Here is a 26,982-nt window from a genome sequence, read left to right as displayed (position 1 = left end):
GACAGGAAACTTCACATGCAAAGAACCACTGCTCTAGGTGTTTCTGTGTGCATCCTAGAAGGATAGCTGTGGCCGCTGTATCGGATGTATTAAAAAAAAAGCAGTCAAGCTCTGTTCAACAGTTCCTCTTATCCAAATACCCAATTTGGCCAGTCCCTATCTTGTCAAGGAATCCACGACCCTTCTGAGAATCCTGAGTTTTGTATTCCCCCCAGGCCCTCTTAACACACTTATAAGTCTTATAAGTTAGTTATAAGCTCTCTGGAAATCTCCAACAGTTTCTAACATAAATTGTTCCTCACTACTTCCCAACGTGTTTTCAAGAGCTCTAAGTGACTTCCCAGCTCCTCTCATCCACAAGGCCAGCGGTGGGGCGGCGGATGGGGGTCTTACCGGGATCTCCCACCAAAGCAGTTTGTGCTGGGGGGCTGGTGCCGGGTCTCTGGAGCGACAGCTGTCCCGCTGGACTCTCTTGAAGGTGGCTGTGAACCTGGAAAGGGGACCCATCATGGGAAAAGACAGAAACATTGACACGCTCAAACCTCTGTGTGAGATGTGGGTACAGGCACGGGGCTAACTTCTGTTTTAGAGCGTCCCACCCCGGTGGGATGCGGTCCGTCCAGCAAGCTGCAGCCACCAGCAGGAGAAGGACAGGGGCGGCCGGGTGAGATCTGATTGAGGCCACAAAACAGAGGGGCTCAAACCTGGGAAATAATTTTTCTTCTCCAAGACCTTCAAGAACGTCAAAGGCACTTACGAGCACGCTGTCTTATATGTTAAATGAACTTCGGCCACACCACAGAAGACAGAGGACGGATGCTGGCCATGCAATGGGGGCAAGGAACTGGGGCGTCTCTCGACATCACAAGCAGGGAGCTTTTAAAAAGCCAGATCAGTTTTGATCCAGATCAAATCATGATATTCTCCTGATCAAAAACTCTTCAACAGCTTTCTGCTCCTTTGGATGAGGTTCAAAATCCTTACTAAGGTCTTCAAGGCTGCAGGTCTCAGCCGACCTGCTTCTGTGGCCTCACCTCCTACCACTCCCTGTCTTGCTCCCCATGATCCAGCCACCCTGGCTGCCTCTGTACCCACCACGGGCCATGCTCCCTCCCACCTGAGAGCTTCTGCACCTGAGATCCCTCCACCTCTTACTCAGCCACCCCTTTATCCCACATCCCTTCCTTGGCCTGTCTAAACGCCTCATACTCCAGCGGGTCTCAGCTTCCTCAGAGAAACCTTCCCCAGCCCCCAATTTACATGAGATCCCCTAAAGCACAGCACTCTTCCTTTATAGCTTGTGTCACAATTACAATTATATAATTACATATGAGTTTCCTCATTTGATGCTTAACATCCCCTGCCCCCACCAAGTAGATAAGTAAAGACCATGTGAATTTTGTCCCTGCCATCTGGCTAGCACCTGGTCCAAGACCTAGTACAAGCCAAGTGCTCAACTATGGATCTATGTGTTGAATGAGTCAATGGCACGTGTTTTTCTAGATACAGCAAAAGTACCGCGAGCACCACACAGCCTGGTTGAATAAGGAGTCTTAGCAGTCAAGGCCCAGCCAATCACTGAGATCTTACCCAAATGCCCTTGAAACAGAATTCAAATCTCACCCCTGAAGCTAGAGAAAGCCTGTTAGGGGCCTGGAAAGTGCCACAGTTACATCACATTTAATGAGAAAAATTATGGAGAAAGCCAACCCATTTCAGATCTCAGCCTTCATGAAGTAATTTCCTGCTAGATCCAAAGGTGACTAATTTCAGACTAGATCAAAAGAAACAAACTGCCCACATTCAGGACAGAGCAGGAGACACTCTCCAATATCCCCGCTTCTTGCCTATAATTTGCTAATGTGAATCTCTGAGACATATGGCTCCTCTTTCCCGACCAAAACTGGCTCATAAAAGATGAGATCCCCAGGAAGTTTAACTGGAAGAAAAACGGGCCCAAGTAACATTTAATAAAGATGTTTTATTTTCCAAAGCCCGTGTGGGATGAAAAGATGTTTTTCCCTGCTCTCAAACCAAACAACTTGCTTACAAAGACTTGACATTTATTTTGGTCCTTTATCAGGAAATAGTCCTTGAAAAATCATGCCATGATTTTGATCCACAATGCTAAGAAGAGTCAGGGCTGGCTGAGCAGTCCCCAAACCCAGGGATAGAACCAAGCTCTGGGCACCTCTTCCGGCCCTCCTGCCCCACCGCACCCCGTCCCGGCACAGCCCCGGGGAGCAGGGCGGCACTCACCGTCCGTCACGGCACTGCCATTAGGCACGCTTCCCAGATCAACAGTGGGCCCGTCCAGGAAAATTGTCAGCTCACCACCCGAGACAACACCGCCTTTGTTTTCAGTCTGCAGGTTCAGGGTCAGCTGCGTGTTCTCCACTGTTGGACACAAAAAGCAACATGAGTGGACAAAAGCAGATGTACCCCGAGTTAAGATTCTGTGAGTTATAAGCCCCTACTTCAGCTACTCTGGCTTCCCTGGCAACATTTCTCTGCATCTTCAAACTTGTCTTATGGCATGGAAGAAAGAATGGGAAGGAATATGCCTGACTGTCATCATTGTATTAGTCTGGTGGGAAAGGCTGTACTCGTTTTTTCCTAAACGTTTTACATCATTAGGTTAGCAAAGTAATTTCTAAATTACTTATTTGTTTGCTTATACCTGCAGGATCATAAGAGAATAGTAAAGGATGTGGATGGCATACAGAGGAAGAAGGAAGTCACAAGCAGCCATCCCCCCTCCCCATACAAAGAACGGTGGCCAAAAGGACTGAAACAGGTCAGGAGAGCCCCAGGAGAAGCCATCAGGAGTCATCTCTAGATAAAGGATTGTAGGGACTTATTTGTGTTAAAAAGTTGTTTGTTTGGCTAATTTTCAATCCTGAAAATGTTTCACTTTGAAATAAGGCAAAAAAAAAATTTAAAGAACAAAAATTCAATATGGGCAAGTCAGCCCCACAGTGACAGGGACCCGGGTGAGTCCCGTAAGGCGAGACTAGTCGACACGTGGCTCTATGACTGGGGTGAGAAGACAGCTCAGAGTCACCCAGCCTCTGGAGCACTAAGCAAATCCAGCCCTGTGGGCAAACAAGAACAAACTGACACGAGGCAGAAGCACCAATCCCTGGGCGGTCTGGAAACCGCAGCACACACACCCTACCCCCCACCCACCCCACTGCCAAGCCTGGCCACACTGAACGGCTTCCATCCAGTTACTGCCCAGGAGCAATAGCCTCGGCTTCAGGGCTGTTTGATAATTACCAAGAAACAGCAGCATTTATGAGGACTTCCAAAGGGTATGCAGTCCTTCCATGCCTCCCCACATCTTACAAAGCCAGACCAGGAAAGTGCCACATATTCCAACCTCCCTCCCCACCCACACTACCCATCAAACCACCACTTCATTCTATCTCTTAGTTGCTACTGTATTATTATAAACTTGTTTTCTAGAACAAGTATAAATAACTATCTCCATGAGCATTTCCTAGAGACAATCTCCCCCTACCAAAAAAAAAAAACTGCCCTGCATCTAAGAAACAGACACAGCCCTTTAAGAACTTAGCAGAAAAATAAGTCTCCATCAATTCGATGATCTACCATGATAAGGCAGAAACCAGTTATCCTTAGGTATTCAAGCTCTCAAAGCATCTCTCCCTTCCCTCAATCTTTCTTCCCTGAAATGGATCACCCCAAATCCTTTCGAGTCTGTTTTCAGTCAGTTTCCCTAAGTGGGTTGGTGAGTTCCAAATATTTCTATAAATTAACACTTGTAATCTGAAAACTAGTTCCTTAAAAAGTCCAAGGGGGAAAGAACTGAGGCCCTTCAACCAGCAGCAGCACTTGTCAGCCATGCAAATGAGCCCCCTTGGAAGTGGCTCCTCCAGCCCCAGTCCAGCTTTCAGATGATTACAGCCCAGCCAATATACCAACTGCAAACTCATGAGAGATCCCAGGCCAGAATGCCCAGCTAAGCTGCTCCCAAATCCTGATCCACTGAAACTTTGAGATAATAAATGTGTTGGGGTTTTTTAAAGTCAACTATCATGCTGAGATCCAGGCCCTAAGTCCCTAGCTGGCAGGAGAGCACAGAGACCGAGGGCAAGTACCAGTCAGGCAGACTGGATTCATATCTCAGTTCTACTACCTAGTAGCTATGCAGTATTACACAAATTACTTAACATGAACATTGGTCTCTCTGCATGCAAAACAGAGGCAGCAAGAACACATTTTTCAGAAAACATATGTAAAGAATTAAACAGCACCTGGTAAGTTCCTGATAAGATGCCATTTTTATTATTTCCCTGTTGACTCTCCTGTTTTTCAGCTGAAGAGTCCCAACTTCTCTCAGTCTAACCCATTCATTGTATTCTTGCTCTTCTCTTGACTTTTCTTCTCTTAACCTTTTTCACGTTTTGGCAACAAACTCCAAGGTCAGCCAAACTCTTCCAAGGTCAGCCACATTTGTACTGCAAGGATGAACAATCTTCTAGTCTTGTTTCTAGGATACTTCTTAAAGATGCCCTGTCCACCACTGTCAGAAATGTGCTGAGATGAGCATTCTCAAAGGGCTCCTTGGTTCCCTTCTTGAAATCTCAAAGGCCATCACTTTACAAGTGGAGTGTACACTTTTCCCCTCCTTCCTGGAGGGATGATAATATTCAATAGGAAGAAGGAAGAGCCCAAGGCCTCTTGCTGCTCATTTCAAACTCCTGACAGTCACCCTACCATGGTCCTCTGACAAAGCCTGGGCAGAGCCTACATTTTTCTCTTCATGGTCTCATCTCAAGGTTCCAGCTTAGCTCTTCTGTCTGGTTTTCTGGTCATTGTGTCCAGCAGTCATTATATATGCGTAGATTCAGAAGTTACCTTGCAACTCTTTGGGAGTTCAAAAAGAGCCAGTAAAGGGGGAGGTCTTTTTTTTCTTTAAACTAAGCTTCTGAGAACATAACCCTCTACTGTTCTACTTACCAAAAGGAAATTTCAGAGAGACCTCAGTCCATCCCCATCATACCCAAGTGATTGAAATGAACATCACTAACAGCAAGACAACCTGACACCCGCATGCTTCCTGACATGATACAGTATGAAGTACACAACATCGCTTTTAAAGTCCTCTTGCAAAAGCATTTAACCTGAGTCCAATCTAGCCTCTAAACTTCCTTCCCAGTTTACATGAAATAAGAGGACAGAGGAACAAATTCATGAGGAAACAATCAGACTAACCCAGAATATGGGGCATCTATACAGTGACTATCCTGGACTCCTCAAAAAGTCAGTGTCATTAAGCACAGGCAAGAAGAAGACTCCTTTAAAGGAACACAACTACCAAATCTCTTGTGTGAATTTTAATTAAACCTTGGTTTGAAAATATATTTAGACAACTGGAGAAATTTGCATCCAGACTGGATATTGAATAATGTCTGAAATTACTGCTGACTTTCTTAGGTTTGATAATGGTACTGTGGCTTTATTTAGGAATGTTCTTACTCTTCAGAGATTCAAGAGTAGATGATGATAACATCTACACTTATTCTCAAATGGTTTTGCAGAATAGGCTGAAGTGTCATGATGTCTACCTTCAAATGGTTCAGGGAAAACAATGCACATGCACACACCCCCAGGCTGACACATCTAGGGTCAAACAAATGGAGCAAAATCTTAGCAAGTGTTGGTTCTCGGTGGAGGGCATTTGGGCATTCATTGTGTTACTCTTTCAATTACATTGTAGGTTGGAAATTTCATGATAAAAAGTTTGGGAAAAGGTTTTTTTTTTTAATTGGCAAGGCTATTAAAAAATTAAACCTCTGAGAACAGAACACTCTATTATTCTCTTTAAAAAAAAAAAAAAAAACCTGAGCCAGGGGAGCCCTACAATGCATAATAGGACTAAAGAAACCATGAGCTAACTGAGTGACAAGCTTGAGCATACAGGGGAGGCTGAAAGGAGTAAGTGTGACTGGAAAACATATACTGGAATCCGAGCTATAAATAGCAGCATTAGCCACCTCGCCGTGGGGCCCTCAGGTTTTACTGCGGCCACACTGTCAACTCCACAAAGGGCCTTTCTCTTGCACCAGGTCTTCGCGCTGCCTTTTGAGGTACTGCTCAAAAGTCACAAAACTGATGAAAACATGGGTGTAGTAAGGCGAGTTCCAGAAGGAGAATCGGATTTAGCATAAGAGACTCACCAACGAGCCCTCGACCTCTCCTGGCCCTGCTCTGCCTGTGAGTGTGCAGTTCCCATGTGTGCAGTGAGCGCCCACTCTTCCCGTCACTGAGATCCAACAGGCTCAGAACAGACAAAAGGCTGTGCTCCTGGGTGTTTCTATTCTAGCTGGGGCAAACAGACAATAAGCAATATGGCTTTTTTTAAAAACTAAATTGCATAATCTGTTAGAAGGTGGTAAATGCATGAAAAATAAATGAAAGGAGGGAAAGGGAAGGAAAATGCAAGAGTTTGGAGGAGGGTTTGGTGCGCTGAGAGTGTCTCACTGGGAAGGTGACAACTGAGCAAAGACTTAAAAGAAGGATGAGGCAGGGGAGCCACATAAGTATCTGGAGGAAGAATATTCCAGGCAGAGAGAGAAGGAAACACAGATGGGGGCATGCTGGGCAGGTCTGAGGCACAGCAGGGAGGCTGGTGTGGTCAGAGGGGATGAAGAAAGAGGGGAGCAGGAGACGAGGGCAGTCAGAAATCAGATTCACAAGGAAGACCTTGGAGCCCCTGCAAGGTCTCCGGCGTTTATTCTGCATGAGATCGGGAGCCATTAGAGGGTTGTGAGCAAGGAAGGGCTGTGACTTCTGTTGTAGCACAACCACTATGGCTGCAGGAGGAGCAAGAGCTGAAGCAGACAAGACCTGGGAGGAGGTTACTGCAATACTCCAGGCAGGAGCAGCTGGGGGCTCAGACCAAGGCGACAGCAGTGTCTGGGAACAGGGTGCCTATGGGAGACTGCCTTTTCCTCCTTCTTTCCAGCCCCTGTTAGGAAAGACCCATGGCTCCCCACCGAGCACATCGCCAGGCCCCACAGGCCCCCCCAGGCTCTTGGAATCAAAGCTTTGGGCAAGTCTTAGGCAGGGGCTGCAAAAGAGCACCAAGTGAGAGCATGGCTAGAGGAAGTCAGAGTCAATTACGACCAAACGGAACATATATAATGAAACTATTCCGCTGGCAAGAGACCTTAGTTCCTTCAAGAAAGCCAAGCCCCTGAGCTCATGCTAACTTCAGCAATCAGCAAACGTACTCCTGTTCTGTTCTAAGTACCCACTGGTGACCAAGACCTGGTAACTGGTGATGCAACTTAATGGAAGTTGACAGACAGCGGCAGGGCTGGCTATTAGAAGCTAGAGGCAAAGAATTTGAAAAATCCTCAAGGGCTGTGCCAAGAGATCCCTTTAAAAGCTAGCACACAAGGAGAGACAAGCGGAGAGCAGGTGCTTCCTGATGGAAGCACACACCACCTCATCAAAAGGAGAGAAATAAGAACCCAGATCAGATCAAGCCTCTAGATCCTGAGTTCGATAGGGATGAGTTTACAGGAAACAGAGAGGGACAGAGGAACATGCTGAACCACAGTTCAGGGATACAAACAGCAAAACCCAACATGTGGGAAACTACAGGACAAACCGTCCAGTTTCTTCAACAATGAATTGCAAGGGGGAAAAGGAGGATGGAGAAACATACTGATTAAAAGAGACTTAAGAGACATATCAATCTTGTTTGGATCCTGATTCAAACAAACCCATGGTGGGGGAAAAATATTTCTAAGACAACTGAGGAAATGTAGAATCTCACTGAACATCTGATGATACTAAATGATTACCATTAAGTTTCTTGGGTATGAAATTGGTTTTATAGTTATGGCTGTTCAGAGTCCTTATCTTTTAGGGATACATACTGAAATATTTGTAAATGAAACATGTCTGGGACTTAAATAAAAACAGCCTAGTGGGGAGGGGGGGTAGGAACTGCAATCCATATCTGTGCAGCTGGGCGACGGGCACACGGGGGCTCACAGGCTACTCTTCCAATGTACTCTTGGCAACTTCTACCACTTTATTTTTCAAGCCACCAAACCTAAGGTACAAACAGTGACTGAAAACTAAAAAACTTACATGAATTCAACATTCACACATACAGTTTGAAATACAAAAAGGTAGAAAATAAACAGTCAAACTGCTGAGGGAGTAGCTCCTACTCTTATTTTCAAAGTCTCAGATTTGCAAGCGGCTTCAGGTTAATAATTTCCTATTGGGAAGAGCTGTTACGTGCAACAGGGATGAGTAATATTTTTCTAAGAGTTACTTTTTCCTTTTCCTGACTTGGATTTTTTAATATGTTTTTTGCATATGGTACTAATAAGTATAGATAAATAGGGTATGGAAGCTGCTTTCCTTATTCCAACAGAATAAAAAACCTACATAAACCAACACTGCCAAACTGTGCCCCTAGAATGCAATTCAGTTATGAAATCCAGAAGTCCTGCCTGGACAGTTTTACTGCAGTGTATGAAAAAACTTTCTGCTCTAGAATCTTCCACCATCACTGTCCCTCACCAAAATGTATGTGTGTACAGGCTTATATCTTTTAAGAGGAAAAATCTTTTTTTTTTCCTTTTTTTTCCTAACTCAGAATATAAATATAAGAATTTACCTGAAAATTTGAGAAAAATAAAACAGGACACAAAAGTGGGATACTTTGAAGAAAGACCAAGTATTCTCGGGCCAAGAGTCTCAGAAGCTTGATGAAGATGTGATTGATTTGGCCTTAACAGAGCTGTTCAGTGGAACAAACAAACCTTCTTCCTGCCTCCTTCTGCCCTCAGTCCCATAGGCCCATCAAAAGAAAGTGAAAATAAGCAGGGCTTTCATTAACAGGTCAGCGTCCATTCTACACGGAGCTGTGAAACACTGGTGCACAGAGGGACGGAGCTGGAGGAAATTCCAGAAGGGCAGAGAGAAAACAGCCTCCTTTCCAGACCCAGTTCCCCGTAACAGACACACACAGACTGGAGGCTACCCCAGGTTTAAAGAGAACCCTCTTTCACGTCCCCTTCGCAGTAAAGGAAGCCAGAGGCTTCCAGGATTTACTGTTACAACGTCTCTTTGGCTTCCAACCTTAGCCAGAGCCTAACAAGAGAAAGTCTTTTCTCCCAAGCTAGCGGCAGGTTGTAAACACTGGAATTCCCACCGGGGTACCAATGTTGGCTCTGCTTCATTCCACTTCCCCTCAGTCCACTTCACCCCCACCTTGGCACTGTCTTCCCAGAACACAGGGTGTAAGGAAGACTCTACCTTTGGTAGGCTGCTGCTGCTGCAAGTTCATCCTTCATCATCTCTAAATTAAAGTCTTGATCTACTGAGGGTTACATTAACTCCTCTAAAAATGAAAATGGCTTCATTTTTCAAAGCCAGTTTGTAAACTTTTATTTTTCTCCTTTTTGCCTTGTTCATTCATTCAAGAAGCATTTTCTGGGCATCCACCCTCTGCCTGACACCGGGCTAGAAGATCTGTTATAATGAAGAATGAAAACAGATACAGTCACTGCTTTTAGGAACCTCATAAGTCAGTGGGAGAAACAGAAGTAACTAAAAAAATGTAAAGTTGCACCTGTGAAACAGATTTCATACAAGAGAACTTATGGTCCCATGAGTGCTGGGTATCTGGCCTGGTCAGGGCATCAGGAAAAGTTTCCTGAGGAATTGACAACTCAACTGTGATCTGAAGTTTCTGGTAGAGAGCTAGCAGGTTAGGCGGTGAAGCAGGCTGGGGAGGAAGACCCTTCCGGGCAAAGGAAATACCATGTGCAAAGGCCCCGTGGCACAATGGACTGGCTGCATTCAGGAAACTGAACACAGATGAGTGGGGCTGGACTGGAATGTGAGCCAACTGGGGTAGGAGAGCTAGGTGGTGAGCAGACACTGCAGTGGCTTGTGGACTCACCATGTCAGAGTTCTTCTCTATCCTAAGAGCAGCAGCCTGATACTTAAGGGCTTTTAATCAAGATGTGACAATATCAGCATCGTGATTTCCAAAAACATTCCATAGCGTGGAAAAGAGACTGGAGAGAAGTAAGATTAGATACAAGCAGAACAGACAAGAGGCCAGAGGCAAGGGCCAGGACACTAGAGGTGGGGCTGTAAGAAGTGGGCAGACTTGCAAAGGTAAAAACCAAGAGAATCTGAAAACAGATTAGCAAAAAGAGGTAGAGGGACCAAAGACAATTCCTAGGTTTCTAACTTACTTAACTAGACAAATGGAGGATCTATGCATTGAAATACAGAACACTGGAAGAGGACCAGATCTGGGGAAGAGGTGATAAGTTCAGATTTGGACAAGCTGATTTTGAGGTGCTTCTGGCATATCCAGAAGGAAACAGCAAGACAGTAGTCATGCAGTGGGTGTGGAGCTCAGAGGAGAGGTCTAGGCCGAAGATGCAAATCTATGGATTCCCTGCACAGGATGGTCATGCAGTAAGGGGAGGTACAGACGATCACAGAATAAGAGGAGGGAACGGCAGGAAACTCAGTTAATAGTCCAACAAATGAAGATGACCTCACAAAGACGACAGAGAAGAACGGTCAGAGAGGTGGAAGTCAGAAAAGATTCCTGAGTAGGCAGGAAAGGGTGGGCTCCAAAGCATGGACGGAGAGTCTGCCCTTCCAATGGGAGGAAGAGGGACAGCTCCCCTCCTTCCACAGGAACAAGGGAGGAGAGGTTAGGCACGTGCATCCTCATTCCGGTACAAGACAGAATCATCAGTCATGATTGCCCTTGTTTCTGTTGCATCAGGGTCCCAGCGTTCTATGGCCAAAGCCCCTGCAGCTACGCACGCTTTTTCTTTACTTACAAAAACAAAAAGTGCACATGCATACACACTTCAGAACTGGCTGTTCATCACAGTCATCTATCTAACAAAGTATATTATAAACAGAGTCCCTCTTGAATCAACCAAGGGTCCCTTTAACACAGGAAACAAAAAAAAAAGGCCTCATCTGTCTTGGTAAATCTCATTGTTTGTCAAGCTATAGCTTATTTTTAATTTTTTAAAGTGACTTAGGCGAAATAAATACGGATCTGGGAAAGTTACGTCTTTAGAATAAACTGTCGGTTCACATTAGTTACTGCTGCCTTGTCATTAGGACTCCTCCTCCTCCCCAAGGCAGGGGGAATCCTCATCACCCAGCAATTCCGAGGATTCCTAGACTAGGTCCATCCTAACGGCTCACCCACACCACCTTCCCCACTGCACAGAATCAAAGCCATGTTTATAAACACGGCAGAGGCAGGCTTTCAATGAACAAAACCTCCTTTTCAATGATCTTTCAATAGCAAAATGCAGGAGCCCAGCTAGAAAAAAAACTTTTACAGTTAAGATTCTTCTTTTAAAATATCAGGAGAGTGAAGGAACTGGATGAAGATAGGAAGTACAAACTTCCAGTTATAAGATAAATAAGGACTAGGGATGTAATGTATGTACAATGTGGTGACTAAATACTGCTGTACGTACTAAGAAAGTAAATCCTAAAAGTTCTCACCACAAGGAAAAAAATCCATTTTTCCTTTTTATTTTTGTATCTACCTAAGATGATGAAGGTTAACTAAACTTACTGTGGTAATCATTTCACAATAAAAAAAAAATTTCCTGCTTTTAAAAAATGGCTTTTTAAAAATTACAGTTTCAGATGAGTGAAATATTACGCTACAATTAAGATTCGGATTAATGACCATGAAAAGTGTACAAGAACATGGAAAATCATTTACACTACAATGTTAAGTTAAAAAAAAGAACATGAAATTAATAGAAAGCATTCTATTATTACAACCTTGTAAAAATAAGTATGTAGAAGGGCAAAGAAATAAATGAACCAGAGAAGAATACTAAGTTGTGTTTGAAGAGTCAAATTATGAAATAAAAATTTTACTTTTTAAATTTCCATTATCTGCAGTGAATATACTTTTCTCTCAATTTCCCATATCAGTTACACAGTTACATATGTATGCATAAGTGTTTACAAATGAAATGAAGGTTGTTCCTTCGGCCTGGAGTGCTTTTCTCCTGTTGGCCTGGACAATCGCTTCTCCTCCTTCTGGAGTCCTGGTGTCACTTCCTCAGGGAAGCCTTCCATCACACCCCCCAACCTCAGGCAAGGTTAAGTCCTCCGTGATACAGTCCCAGAGCACCCTGTACTTTCCTCCACCCTCTCCGTCACAGCTGGAACAGCTGGTCCACTTTCCTCCCCAGATCCTAAAATCCAGGATGGTATGCCCTGTTTCCTGCTGTATCTCAAGCATCCCGCTCAAAGGGATTCACTGTGTGAATGCTGCAAATAAACTACACCACCCCCCCATCCCAACCCAGGCACATCTCATAATCCTAAGAAAATGCCCTACAGAGAAGGAAACTTCCTCTCGCACAAAATCCTGATTCAACACTTACAAATTCATATGTCTTAGAAGAAAAAAATGAAAAGAGGGGAAAACTGTCTTGACCATCTACTTATGGATTCAAATGCAAAAGGTCTCAATATACCTCTAGAAAAAGAAAAAGGGGGACAGCCTCGGCCGGCATTCATTCTTTGAGGGGTGGAATCACTGCTCAAACACAGATTCCCATGAGGCGGGCCAACCTCCAAGGCCGGTACGTTGACAGAACACGGCTGAGGCTACAGGGAGGCAGCCACGTATAAGGGAAGGCTTTCCTGACACAAAGCTTTTCTTCTTTCTTCAAGTGAGGTTTCACAAGGCAGCCTCTCAGCCAGCGACACAGAGAGCAGGTCTGTTTTAACATTCATTGCAGGAGCTGTATGTTTACTTTTCAGACTCTCAGCTAAAAGGACCTTTTCTTTCCCAACAGCCCTCCGCGGACACCGAAGCAGCGGGCTGGGTCTGGCTGTGACTTGGAGAAGCTGGGGGCATCGGGTCGGGGGGAGTGGGTGGCTTTTGGCTTCTTCGGGAATTCCTTGAGGTTCTGGCTTGGTCATATCTGCCTGAGGTACAGGATGATGGAAAGCAACACACAGAGCGCTTTTCAGAGACTAGTTAAGATGGTTTTGAATCCCAATGCCTGGCATCTGGTGCCAACCAAGAGAACAGAAGTCACTGATGTAACTGCAACCGGATGGAGGCAAAATGACACAGAGGCTTGCATTTGGAGGCTGGGGATGGATTCAGCCTGATGCCTCCCCAGAGAGGGCACCCGGCACTACCCTGGTCCTACTTCTGCCTCAGAGATGGGCCATGACACTGGCCACCAAAACCTAGGTCACACAAAAAGATGTCCATCCTCCCTAATCTAATTAAATACAAATATAATATATAGTTTGCTAAGATTATACAGTATTATATATTATATTATTAGTATCTTCTTTGTGTTCTAGGCACAGAGGGGAGAGGATGCAAAAGAGTTAACAAAAATCAAACACCTGCCCCAGTGGAGCTTACATTCCAGTTGCAGAGGACAGTAAGTGAGAGAAACAGTCAAAATAGATGTATTATATGGGGATACTGCTAAAGATAAAATAAAGCAGGGAAAGGAAATAGGGGGTGGTGGGTAGGGAAGAATCGTAATTAAGATAGTTTGGTCAAGGCCACGTGTATGATTCCACTGGTAGAAAAGGTCTAGAAAAGGCCAGTCTGCAGAGATAGAGAGCAGATTAAAGGATGCCAGGGGCTCAGGGTGGGAATGGGAATTAATGGTAAATGAGCAGGAGGGAATCTTACTGAGGTGGTGGGAAAGTTCAAGGCGATGTTGCACAACTTGGTAAAAAGCTTTAAAATCATTGAATTGATCAGGGAAGGCCTCACTGAGGTGACATCTGAGTGGACTGGAAGGGGGTGAGGAAGTGAGCCAGGAGGACCCAGGAGGAAGAGCATTTCAGAAAGAGGGTAAGGCTGGTGCAAAGGCCCTGAGGCAAGAGCTGCGGTGGGTTGGAGGAATAGCAAGGAGCCTCTGGACCAGAAGCAGGTGTGGTGAGGGCAAATGGCTAAGATGAGGTAACAGAGGTAACAGTCTGGAAGGCTGTCAGGGAAGGACTTCAGTTTTTACTCTCAGTGCAATGGGCAACTGCTGGAGGTTTGACCTATGGGTTGGATCATTCTGGCTGCTGGGTTCAAACATAAGCTATAGGGAGACAAAGGAAAATGAGGCAGGGAGACCAGTTAGGAGGCCTTTGCCTCCTAAGTCGGGAAGTGGTGGTGAGGTGGACACAGGTGACAGCAGCTGTCACACTGAGAAATGGTCAGATCCTCGAATGTATCTTGAAGGGGATGTGGGTGGGACACGCTGATGGACCGGATGTGGATTGTGACAGAAAGTGGCATCAAGAAGAACAGCAAGATTTTTAGTCCAAGCAACACCTGAGATGGGGGAAGCCATGGGAAAGCAGGTAGCTCAGCTTTTGACATGTTAATTCGAGGATGATAATCAGACATCTGGAAATATATCAGGTTGCCCGGGGAAAGGCTCAGGGTGTGAATCACAGGTGTGTGGACCACATTTAAAACCATGAGGCTGAATGAGATCATGTAAGGAAGAGGTGTCAATTAACAAGAGGTGGCTGCAGGACTAAACCTACTTGGGATACCCCAGAGTTCCTGGACTGGTGAGGAGGAAACCAACAAAGGAGACTGGAAAAGAGTGACCAGAAAGATACACAGACAGAACACCAGTCAGGCATGGTGCCCAGAAAACCAAGTGAGAAAAATGCCTCAAGGAGGAGGGATGGAGTCCTTGTACCCAGTCTGCAAGGCAAGTGAGCTGGGGATGAGCACTGACCACTGAACTGAGCCACACGGAGATGACTGGAGACCTCATACAGCACTTGCAGCAGGGAAGTGAGGGAAAAAAGCTACCTGTGAGTTCTCTCGAGAAGAAAAGGGAGAGGAGGAAAGAAAAGAGAGGCAAATTAAAATAACAAAGAGAAATCGCTTGCGCAGCCAAACAGACTGGCAATGCCCAGCGAAGTCGATCCAGGGTAAGGGGCACAGGCACACGTGTGCACACAGTGGGTGTACAAACGGGTCCAGTTTTTGCAGCAGATGCAGGCCATGGGCATCAAAAAACTTAAAACACGCCTGCCTTTTGACCCAGCCATGTATGCCCAGGAATTTACTACCCTAAGAAAAAGAAAGGCAGGAGAACAAAGATACCCTTACAAGAATTCACCAAAAAGTCTTGCTTATAGCAGTAAAGAAGTAGAAATAGCCAATAATACAAGATTTGGTTACACCGTAGTGCAGTCATACAAAAAAAAAAAAAAAAAAAAAAAAAAAAAAACCACAACACTATTGGAGTCATTAAATGGATCTAGTTTCACTGAGGTGGAAAAAAAGTTATAAAGCCATACGTATAGTGAGTTCCAAGTTTGGGGAAAAAGTTATACATTCATATACATATATATGATTGCCATGCCCCAAAAAGCTGAGTAGATATATAACAAAATGTTAACAGGATTAGCTCTGAATAAAAGAATTTCCAGGGATTTTAACCTGGAGGGTCTTTGGAAGAAAGTATGTACAGAGGTTTCAGGCAAAGGCTTCAAGACCAAAAGGCCTGGGTTAAATCCGAATTCTGCCACCACCTACTATGTGGCCTGGGCAAGTTACATAACATCTGCCTATTTCCTCATGAAAGGGGATGGCAATACAATCTACCTCATAGATATGCTGGATGACTATATGGGAAGAAAAAAAATTTTATATATATATATCAAGAATTCAGAACAATGCCTGGTACATACTAAGCACTCACAATGGGGTTTTTTGGTCTTTTTTTTCAATAATTATGAAATAATAATAATCAGAAAAATAAATAACATTTTCAGTTTTAGGAGTATATGTTGCTTTTAAAAGGAGAAAAGATATTAATACAATCAGCACCCTCTCCCCAACCCTGTATCTACAGGTTCCACATCCACAGATTCAACCAAGTGTGGATCGAAAATATTCGGGGAAAAAAAATTCCAGAAAGCTCCCAAAACCAAAACCAAAACTAGAATTTGCTGTGCTCCAGCAACTATTTATAAAGCATTTACATTTAGTAAGTATTATAAATAATCTAGACATGATGTAAAGCATATGGGAGGGTGTGCATAGGTTACATGCAAATACTATGCTACTTTATAAAAAAGGGACTTGTGCATCCACAGACTGTGGTTTGGAGTCAGGGTGGGTGCAAAAGATACAAACTATAATATTTCAATTTGGGGAGCAAGACAAAAATTTATGAGAACTTTTCTGTGAGCATTCCATGAGACTGAAATAACGAGGTCTTAGGGGTTTACTAGGTTCATAAAAGTAACTAGTTGGCTACGCAGGACTGGTTTGGCCATTTCTACCATCAGGCTGATCACGGCACTGGAGGCTCTAGCTGTGCCCTAAACAACAGCCCCCTGCCAGCTTACAACTGTCACACACTTCCTCTCACGTCTGTCTCGTGCCTGCCTCCTATTCAGCTGAAGAAACAGTGAATAATTTTTCAAGCTTGAATTTAAAATTGTTTTTAACTGAGGAGCAGTTTTTTTTTTTTAATTTTCTCTTTTCTTCCTCTGACTCAAGTTCCAAGGATCAGTAGTTTGATTTATCTCTCAGTTGAAAAACTGGAAAAACAGCGCTGTGTTTACTTTCAAATAAATGCATGCAGTGTCTGTCAGGCTTGCCTCCTCGAGACGCACAGCCCACCTACTGGAACACTCCATCCTCACGGAAGAGTGAGGGAGGCCGTGCCCCTCTTGTGACTGGCCTATCTGTCCTTGAAACGTAAAGTAACAACCCTTTGCTTATAAGATTTTTAAATAAATAGGGAGCTGTTTGCTTTTACTCTCGTTTCCCTTTTTTTTTTTTTCTCCCAACTCTGGGAGACATACAGGGGAAGAAAACAGACATACATAGAAAACAAAGAGCATAAGCAAGGAGCTTTCCAAAGGTATTTCATTTTCACAGTGGGTCTGGGTACAGCAATTCTCCAACCACCTCCTGTGCATTATTGAACTGAGGAAATGTGTACATATATGGATGATGCTGAGAGCCAGGGCTCTCCTATAGAAAGGAGGAAAGTCAGGAAGAACCCTGTGGGGTTGAATTAGAATTAGAGGTTTCTGTATAAATTCATTATGTTTAATATATAGACACAGAAATAGGTAACTTTACATGTCTGTGTGTATATGTGATGTGTGTGTGCACGCACGTGTGTATGTATATATGTGTGTGTATATGTGTGTAAATACAGAAAGCCTTTTAGGAAAAATGAAGGCTCAAGAATCAAGAAGGTTTTTAAGAAAAAGAGCAGTGAGAAGAGGTCTGTCCAACCTGATATTGACAATCTCTCCAATAAAAACAGGGAGACTATGTAAAACCCATTAGGAAAAAATACAAGATCCTCATCCTACACCATACAGCAAAATGAACTCCAGATTGATTAAAAAGTTAAAAGTTGAAAAACTAAATAAAGAACTTAACCATCTCAAGTGTTGGTGTAGGGAAAGTATCTACGTTGATTTCTTCCTAAGAGGTAACACACTGGTTCTCAGACTTGAGCGGGCATCAGAATCCCCCAGAGCCCTTGTTAAAACACAGATTGCCAGGCCCCATCCCTAGGATTTCTGATCCTGGAGGACTGGGATAGGGCCTGGGAATTTACATTCCTAATATCTTTCCAGCTGATGCTCAGGCTGCTGGTCTAGAGACCATTCTTTGAAAACCACCAGGTTAGCTAATGGTCTCGATGCCATTTGTTCACCTTTCTTTACTGATTTTAAATGCCACCTTTATCACATAGTAAATTCTGTCTACATAGGATGCTGTTTGGAAAAACACAGATGATGAGAACAAGTCAAAAGGATACAGGAGCCGGCGTGAAGAGTCACCCACTGGGCAAACCTGGGATAACTGAGCATCAAAATAATGGCAGTGATAAATTATAACCCACCAAATAAAATAAGAATCCATGAGTTGAGACTGATCATTCATACCTACATAAAGGAAAAGCTCTTCCTTGCAACAGTATGCCAACCAATAAATGTAGAAGGAATGACTAAATTGGGAAGAAAATTTTTGCGTGGGAAGAAAATTTTTGCTTGGAAAGAAAATTTTTGCAACCATCATGATTAATAACTGATTCAGACAACAATCATTAGTGAATGCAAAAACTAGTAGGTGAAGGTATGATGAGGAACAGATATTTACATAATCTCAAAGTACTGTATATCACTATAAATTACTTTTTAATTACAAAGAGAAAATAGTAATTTTACAGTGGAGAATCTGGCAGACACCTCCTTCACCAAATGGTCAAAGTTAACGTCATCAATAATGAAACAAGGTGAGCAGTGTGCCCTCTGGTGTGACGCACCAAGATGGACACAACGTTGCTGCTGCAGCGCTCCTGCCGAAAACGCACGCTCTGACTCTGACGAAGGAGAAACATCAGACAAAGCCACACAAAGGGAATTCCATAAAAAGACTGGCCTGCGCTCTTCAACAATGATAATGTTATCAAAGACAAAAACCGGCTGAGGGAACTGACCCCAGATTTAAGGACAACCAAATGCAATGCATAATCTTGCATGGGATTCTGGATGGGGATGGCGGGGATCACTTGAAGTGCATTTTTTGCAACAACTGGAAAATATGAATCATATAACAATATTAAAAAAGTTGGGGGAGGGTATAGCTCAGAGGTAGAGTGTGCAACTAGCATGCACAAGGTCCTAGGTTCAATCCCTAGCACCTTCATCATAAATAAATAAATAAATAAATAAATAAATAAATAAACAAACAAACAAACAAACAAACAAACAAACAAACAAACCTAATTACCCTTCCCCAAAAAATAAATAGGTAAAAATGTTAGACAGCTTCAAGTGGTTAATTGTACAGTGGTTAGGTAAGAAAACATCCCTCTTCTTAGGAAATAAGACACTTAATATGTGGGATAAAGAAGCACAAGATCTGTCATTTTAAATGATTCAGAAAACCATTATGCATGTATATACAGAGAGAGACGATGTGAAGGCAAACACATCAAAATATTAATAGTCGGGTGAAAGGTATAGGGGAGTTCTTTGTCCTATTCTTGTTGTTTATGATTCTGATATTATTCAGAATGAAAAGGTTCTGTTTTCAAAGCTACTTCAAGGCTACATTTCCCTCCTTGAAAGCAGGGCAATCTGGTCATGCCAAGGTCTGCAGTGCTCAGGCCAGCTGCACTGCCGGAGAGGAACACTGCAAGACACAAGAGAATCTCAGACCCTACCTGCTACCCAGGTAAACCAAAATTAAATCATCCAGTGGGCGGGTACAAATGAAACCTATGTTGATGACAACTGCAGCTGGCAGATGGGGATTATGTTTGACAATTCCTCTAATAAAAAGGTTTTTCAAAATTGATATTCAACCTCAAAAGCTAGCTTCCACACAGAGATGACTAGAGCTATCCTTAAGAGCCAAACTAGGACTTTTGGTCAAGTCCTCTGTGCAGCCACAGCCAGGTCAATGTCCCCGCAGAGTCAGCCAAGGCTGACCATTATGTAACCGCCGGACTTGAGTAAAACCCTCCACCATAGCATCCCTTGGCCCGGGGTGGGGTGGGGCGGGGTTGGGGAGGCAGGAAACATCAGCTGAGTTTCCCAGTCAACTTCCAAGTTCACCCAGGGGAAAACAAGGGAGCGAATGAAAGAATGAATGACGTCTTGTGGAGCAGAAAAATGCCCTTTCCGGGGAAAAGTGGTTTCAGGAAGACAGGGCCACAGTGAGAGGAGTCACCTCACCTACTGTGACCCGCTACCCTGTGAAACCATGTTTGTATTCAGACACCACCCTGGTAACACTGCCAGCCCAGCAGTTCCCCGAGGAGAGGAGGCGCCAAGACCGTGGTGCTGAAAGGTCCCAGGTTAATGACAGCCTTCCCACTCCACACCCCCAAAGCTTCTGCATTTGTCCAGTCTTCGAGTTCTCTCTTGAAACAACCTTGGGACTGCCTCCCATTTCGGCAAGGAGGTTCCACATAGGAGACTGGGTCTCTGCTGTCCATCTCTGGGATTTGAACCTTCCAATCTTTGGGAAGCAAAGTATCAGAGGAGACAATAATAACTACCATTACTACTACTACCACCACCATTACTCCTCCTCCTCCTCCAGCACTTCCACCTGTCAGCACCGCTATTAGCTCATTTAATCTCAAAACAACATTTTATACACAAGGAAACAGAAAAACAGAGAAGTTAAGTGACTGCCCGATTTTCAAAGCTGGTGGAATCAGGATTCAAACCCAGGTAGCCTGACTCCAGAAGCTACATGTTCTTAATTACTTCTCTACACGACAAATTTGCAATCTTTTACCAGACAGCCTTGCTCTCAACAGAAAGCTTTATGAAACATGGCCAGAATACTATCTATATTGGCTATGCCACTGTCATCCTAGATTTGTTTTCCTAAGAAAAAGCAGCCCACTGATCTATTACCACCCAAGTTTTCCATCAGACTGGGATCTGATGTGCCTCACTACTCAACGCAGCCACATGCCCTAAGAGCTAAGGCTGGTGTCGGCAAGAGCAGCAGGAGCTGCAGCCACAGACACAGCGACAGCCCCTGGGAGCCATGGAAAACATCCTCTTGAATCATTCTGGGCTCGAAGAGAAAAATCACAACAGTAATTACAAACAAGGAGCAGAACATGGCAAAATGTATGGGATGGCAAACTGGTTCATCATCAGAAAACTGTTTGACAGTCTCTGCCAAAGCTAAACATACACCCACCCTATGAACCAAGTCCCTAAGATAGACAGATATAGATAGATAGATAGATAGATAGATAAACAGACAGACAGACAGACAGATTCAACATAAGTACATGTCTGTGTCCTCCAAAACACATGTATAGGAATGTTCATAGCAGCTTTGCTAGTGATGGCTAAAAAGTGGAAACAACTCAAATGTGCACCGACAGGAGCCTAGACAAATAAATTGTGGTATACTCATAGAATAGTATACTATACCTCAGTAAAAAAAAAAAAAAAAAAAAAAAAAACTTAATTAAAAAAAAAATTTTTAGGGGAGGTAATTAGGTTTATTTATTTTTTTAATGCAGGTCCTGTGGATTGAACCCACAACCTCGTGTATACTAAGCACACACTCTACCACTGAGCTATACTCTCCCCACCAAAACAACTCTTGTCACATGCAAAAGCACGACTTTCACAATATAATGAAGAGCCAGGCACAAGAAAACATACTATCCAATTTCACTGATATGAAATTGAATAGGCAAAACTAATCAATAGTGATCAATAGTGACTGAATTCCAAATAGTGGTTATCTCAGCATGGGGCAAGGAGATGGTGACTGGAAAGGACATGGGGAAACTTCTGGGGCCCTGGAAATGTTCTATATCTTGATCTTGGTGGTGATTATACAGATGTGAACATATGTAAATATTCACCGAGCTGTATCACTTAAGATTTGTGCACTTTTCTTAAAAAGGAAAAAAATTTGAATACCCGGAGGGGGTGGGAATCGAAGACAAGTTTAAAGCAAGAATGTTTTCATTATTAAACAAGACAGGACAAAAATAAATGCACTAAGCTTTCAACTCAAAAAGCTATAAATGACTGACTGAATAAATAAATAAGGCAGATCTAGAGCAAATAGTTGAAAAAAGTTAACAAAGTTAAAAATAGAAATTAATATTAGAAAATACAGTATAATTGATAAATAGGTCCAAGTAGCTGTCCTGTGAAAAACAAATTAAAAACCAAAAGTTCAAGCAAAAATGTTTACCAAAAAAAGGGGAGAAAAACCCACAATTACCAACATGTTTAAGGGAGAAAAATCAGAAACATTTTTTTAAATAAGAATGCTATCTAAAATCTTTATACTAATAATCTGAAAATCTCATGAAACTTTTTTCAGAAGATATGAATTAACAAAATTGACACAAGATAAATCAGAAAAGTTGAACAAATCAGTCATTATGGGGAAAAAAGCTGAAAAAGTCATCAAAGAATTTTTTCAAAGAAAGCTGGCAGACTTAGCTGGTTTTATGGGTGAGCTCTTTCCTGCACTCATGGAACAGATAATTCCCATGTTATAGTCTATTCCTGAAGCTGGAAAGCACTTCAATTTACTTTATAAAACTAGCTTTGCCTTGATTCCAAAGCTGACAAAAATAGTACAAAACTACAGACAAATATCATTTAGGAATATAGTTGGGAAAACCCCAAATAAAATATTAACAAGCGATTCCAACAAAATTTTCAAGGAATAATCTACCGTGAGCAATTAGGTATATTCTAGAAGTTCTAAGATGGCTACTACAAGGAAATTAATATTATAAATTGAAAGAAGAAAAATCATATAATTATCTCAATAGTTGTTTTAAAAATATTTGCTAAAATTTCAACCTCCATCTTGATTTTAAAACAACAACAACAACAACAACAACAACAACAACAACAACAACAACAACAACAACGATTAACAAACCAAGAAGACAAGATACCAACTAATACCCAACCTCACAGCCAGGGAAGAATCACTAGAAGTATGGTTATCAGGAAGGGCAGGATGCCCGCTCTGGCACCACTAAAACAGGAAGTTGTATGCAAAGCAACTAACAAGAAAAAGAAATATAATTATCTCCTAGGAAGAGCAAAATGATCGATCTTAGTAACCACATGAACGTCTACCAAAGAAAACCTAAAAGAAACTGTTGAGAATCTATACTAAGAATTCAGCAACTGATTGATTATTTTTTAAAAAGTACAGAAACTAACCGTCATATACCAACAACAAACATGAAATTAGAAGACGTAGTAGGAAAAGACCCCACTGAAAATTACATCAAAACTATTTTAAAAACTAAAAGAATCTATCTGAAGAAGATGACTTCAAAATGATTTGAGTGAACTTAGAGACATTCCATGTTCCTGGGCAGGAAGAATCAGTATGGAAATTCTCTGCAAAGGAATTTTACATATGATAGGATTCCAACAAAATCTCAAGGGATTTGGGTAGGAGAGTAGGAAGAGGAAGAACCTGACAAAGTAACTTAAAGTTCATGTGATGGTGTCATCCATGCAAAGAAGAGGCAGAAGATCTTGAAAACAATAGAAACTTGAATGTCAGATATTAAAAATATAACATTATAATTGTTGAGTCAGAGTGATTTGAAAAGGCAGATTAAAAAAAAAAAAAAGCAGATGAAATGGACAGTTCCCAAATAGGCCCAAGTCAACATATGTTTTTAGTATATGCTTAAGAGAGCAATTCAAATCATTGGGGATATAGATAGATCACTCAATAAATAGTGCTAAATTAACTGGTTCACTATTTGGGAAAAATTAAATCAGATCCCTTACTCACAGTGCACACAAACATAAATTCATTTGCATGAAGAAGTAAATGAAAAAATAAAATTACAATGAACTAGGGGAAGATACAGATGATCATTTACCTAATCTCAGAATAAGGGAAAGACTTTCAAAACATAAAAAAGGCTGAAAATATAAAAGGTGGCAGATTTGACTACAAAAAGTTTAAAACATCCTGTATGGAAAAAAGAAAAAAAGCCTGCAAAATTAAAAAGCAAATGAAAAACTGGAAAAACATTTACAAATTATAAGACAAAGAACAATAGCCTTAACATGTAAAGAGCTCTTTCAAAACCAAAAGAGAAAAACACATTTCAGTATAAAAATGAGTAAAGGACATTAATAAGGCAATAAACACACTTTAAAAACATGCAGTCTCCTTCAGTAAATCACAGCTTTAAAAAAAGGTGGAGTGGAGTTAGGGGGGACCTCAAAGTCCCCAAATAAACACTAAATGCAATGAGTGGGCCTTGCCCAAATCCAGGTTCAAGCAAACCAACTATAAAACAATATTTGGAGATAAATGATGAAATTGAATATGAACTGGGTATTAGGTGATAATGAGGAATCCATATAAATATTGCTAGCTGTGATAATGGTACAGTAATGATGTTAATAAAATGTCCTTTTTTTTAGTGAGATGCATGATGACGAATCTAGGACAAAAGGCTGAGACATCTGTGATTTATGTCAAAATACTGCAGCCAGAAAGAAATAGACGAAGCAAACCTGGCATAATGTTCATTATCAAACATGCAAAAAAAAAAAAAATATATATATATATAAATAGGTCCAATAAATGCCAAGGTGCAATAGAAACCAGCCATTTCGACGACTGCTGATGTAAAGATAAACTGGTAGAACTTTTCTGGAGGGTAATCTGGCAACATGTGTCAAGACCTTGAAAAATGTTTAAACCCAGCAAGTTTGTGTTCAACAATTTATCACAAATAAATAAATTTTCAACAGTTGGTACAAAGATTTATAAATGTGTAAGTTTATCACCATAACATTATTTGTGACTGTGAAATACTAAAAACTACCCAAATGTTCAACCTTAAATTTTCATACAGCCAGCCATCTGATAGACTACTACCAAACAGTCATCAAAAACTGAATTCTGAAATAGATTTTTAAAAAGAAGTCTCTGATGTATAGCACGAGGAAGTATGTTCAGTATCTTGTAATAACCTTTAATGAAAAAGAATATGAAAACGAATATTTGTGTGTATATGCATGACTGGGACATTGTGCTCTGCACCAAAAATTGACACATTGTAACTGACAGTACTTCAATTAAAAAAAAAAAACAACCTGAATTCTGGAATAATAATCAAAGCTATATTGATGTATTTTATGATATAGCAGCTTTGGAAAACAGTATGGCTACTCCTCAAAAAATTAAAAATAGAATTACCCCATGATTCAGTAATTCTACTTCCAAGTATATGCCCAAAAGAATGGAAAGCAGGGACTTGAAGAGATATTTGCACCCCCACATTCACAACAGCGCTATTCACTCTATGCAAAAAGTAGAAGCAACCCAAGTGTCCTTGGGTGGTTGACTGGATAAACAAAACACAGTCTATCCATAATACAGCGGAATATTATTCAGCATTAAAAAGGAGATTCTGCCATGAGAATAAACCTTAAGGACATTATGAGGAGTGAAATAAGCCAGACACAAAAGGGCAAATACTGTATGATTCCACTGATATGGGGCACCGGGAGTAAGCAGATTCACAGAGACAGAGAGAAGTATGGTGGGGGCTGAGAGAAGGGAGGGAATGGGAGTTGTGCTGAAGGGGCACAGACTGAGTTTGGTAAGATGAAAATGTGCTAGGATGGATGGTGGGATGGGTGCGGCAAAGGAATTTAGTACCCCTGAGCTGTACATTTTTAAATGGTTAAGATGGTAAGCTTTATGTGTTTTTTAACACAATAAAAAATAAAGATACGTTAATACATTTTAAAGAGAAAAAGGCATGTTGCAAAATAGTATGTTCATGTATGATCTCAATTTTGTTTCAGTGACGTCTTAAATATTAATATACTGCACGCAGGAAAGAAAGCTCAGAAGGGTATACGTCAAAATGTTAACAATAATTATCACTAGGCACTGTGCCCAGAGCAGAATTTTATTTGCTTTGTGTGTCTGTGTGCTTCTGTGCAACTCCCAATTTTTCTGCAATTACTTTTATAATTGAAAGCAAAAGTATGCCAATCAGACAAACAAAAAAGGAGAAGAAGGACACTCATGTGGGCTGCCGATCCTAACATGAGAATGCCCACAAGTTTATTTCCCAATGACATAATAAATATAACCTTCCTTGAGAATCAAATTATAAAAAGCAGGCCAGCATTTGGGAAAATAAAGACCAGCTCAGAAGACAGAGCATCAGGGAGTTCTCTGCAGTACTAGAACAGAGGCAGATCTTGGCTTTAAACAATTCCTGAGTCCTGTGTGGGTTCACCACGTCTGTGCGCGCCCAGCAGAAAGGAAAAGACCACAGGGGGCCTCAAACACCGCTCAAGAGGCGGCTCAGAAAGAACAGGCTCACAAATCAACGCGGTGCTCTCCCTGGGACTCGACATTCCCCACCCCCACATCTCTCTTAAGCTAAATCCACGTTCAGAAAACATTTGCTAGACAGCAGACATCAGGAGAAAAAGGAGCCTTTCTTTCCGTGGTGTTCTGTCGCCACAGCTGGTTCTGCTCTGAATAGAGGCTTTATGAGGAAGGGTCCAGATACCCGAGCCACGAGCTATGCCACTGACCACAAACAGACGCTGGGAGTTAGACTGCCGTGCAGCATAGGCACCCTGCATAATCACCATAGAGCTTCCATCACATTCCAACATCCAGGAAATGTTGATTGCGCGCCTACTAAGCACAGGGCACGATGTGTAACACCGCCCCACACAAACTCGCATGCACACACCTGCACACACACGATGCTCCTTTGTTCTGTTTGGAGGATCAGACAAGGAAAGCAATGATTTAGGCTGGAGGCTTTTGACAGTTTGATTTTACATGCCACACATCTCCTGGGTCAGGAAAAGAGGGGCAGAGACAGAGGGAAAGTATTCATCCCTGAGGAAGGACACAAAGTGTGCATATCACTGTATCCCACCACTAGAGGCCCTGGTCCAAGGGGGCTGAATTCCACAGACAGGACAGAGAGCAGCTTTCAGCCTTCCTAAAACTCCACGGATGGCAGCCCCAGGGAACAGAGTCACTGTGGCCCCTGGTCCTGGTTGAGACTGCATCACCAGGTTTATCTGCCATGTGGAGAGAGAGCCACACCTTCCAATTCTCTTCCCCCCCCCCCCACAAAGAATCGCATTAGCCACACATCCATCATACATACTTTTGCCCCCATTGTTCTTCAGGACATTGGAGAGGTTGACAGAGGCGGTGCCTAGCAGTTCATTTCTCAAGGTGTGGCAGCTCCAGACCTTCAGATCTAAATGACTCTGGGCCGTGACATTCCTGGAAAACAAATACTTGATTCATCACAACCAAGAAGATCAGTCACTCCTGTAACTTAGAAGAAGACAGACAAACTATATGGCTGACATCTTGGAAGTGGGGAG

At 42.4% G+C, this 26,982-nt stretch overlaps 1 protein-coding gene across 2 annotated transcripts in view; it reads right to left on the bottom strand.

Moving 5' to 3' along the window:
- WWP2 (WW domain containing E3 ubiquitin protein ligase 2) overlaps positions 1–26,982 on the bottom strand; it is a 118,231-nt gene that overhangs the window by 67,261 nt on the left and 23,988 nt on the right. For both annotated transcript variants that reach the window (XM_032486650.1, XM_006180567.3), the window contains exons 4-6: positions 26,757–26,878; positions 2,260–2,397; positions 394–490 (exon numbers count right to left, since the gene is read on the bottom strand). In XM_032486650.1, the coding sequence (XP_032342541.1) occupies positions 394–490; positions 2,260–2,397; positions 26,757–26,878 (357 nt within the window). The remainder of the gene's footprint in view (positions 1–393; positions 491–2,259; positions 2,398–26,756; positions 26,879–26,982) is intronic.

Source organism: Camelus ferus, chromosome 9 (assembly GCF_009834535.1).
Source record: "Camelus ferus isolate YT-003-E chromosome 9, BCGSAC_Cfer_1.0, whole genome shotgun sequence".
Taxonomy (NCBI): domain Eukaryota; kingdom Metazoa; phylum Chordata; class Mammalia; order Artiodactyla; family Camelidae; genus Camelus; species Camelus ferus.
Note: the sequence above shows the minus strand (reverse complement) of the source record. Positions and strands in the feature narration are given on the sequence as shown.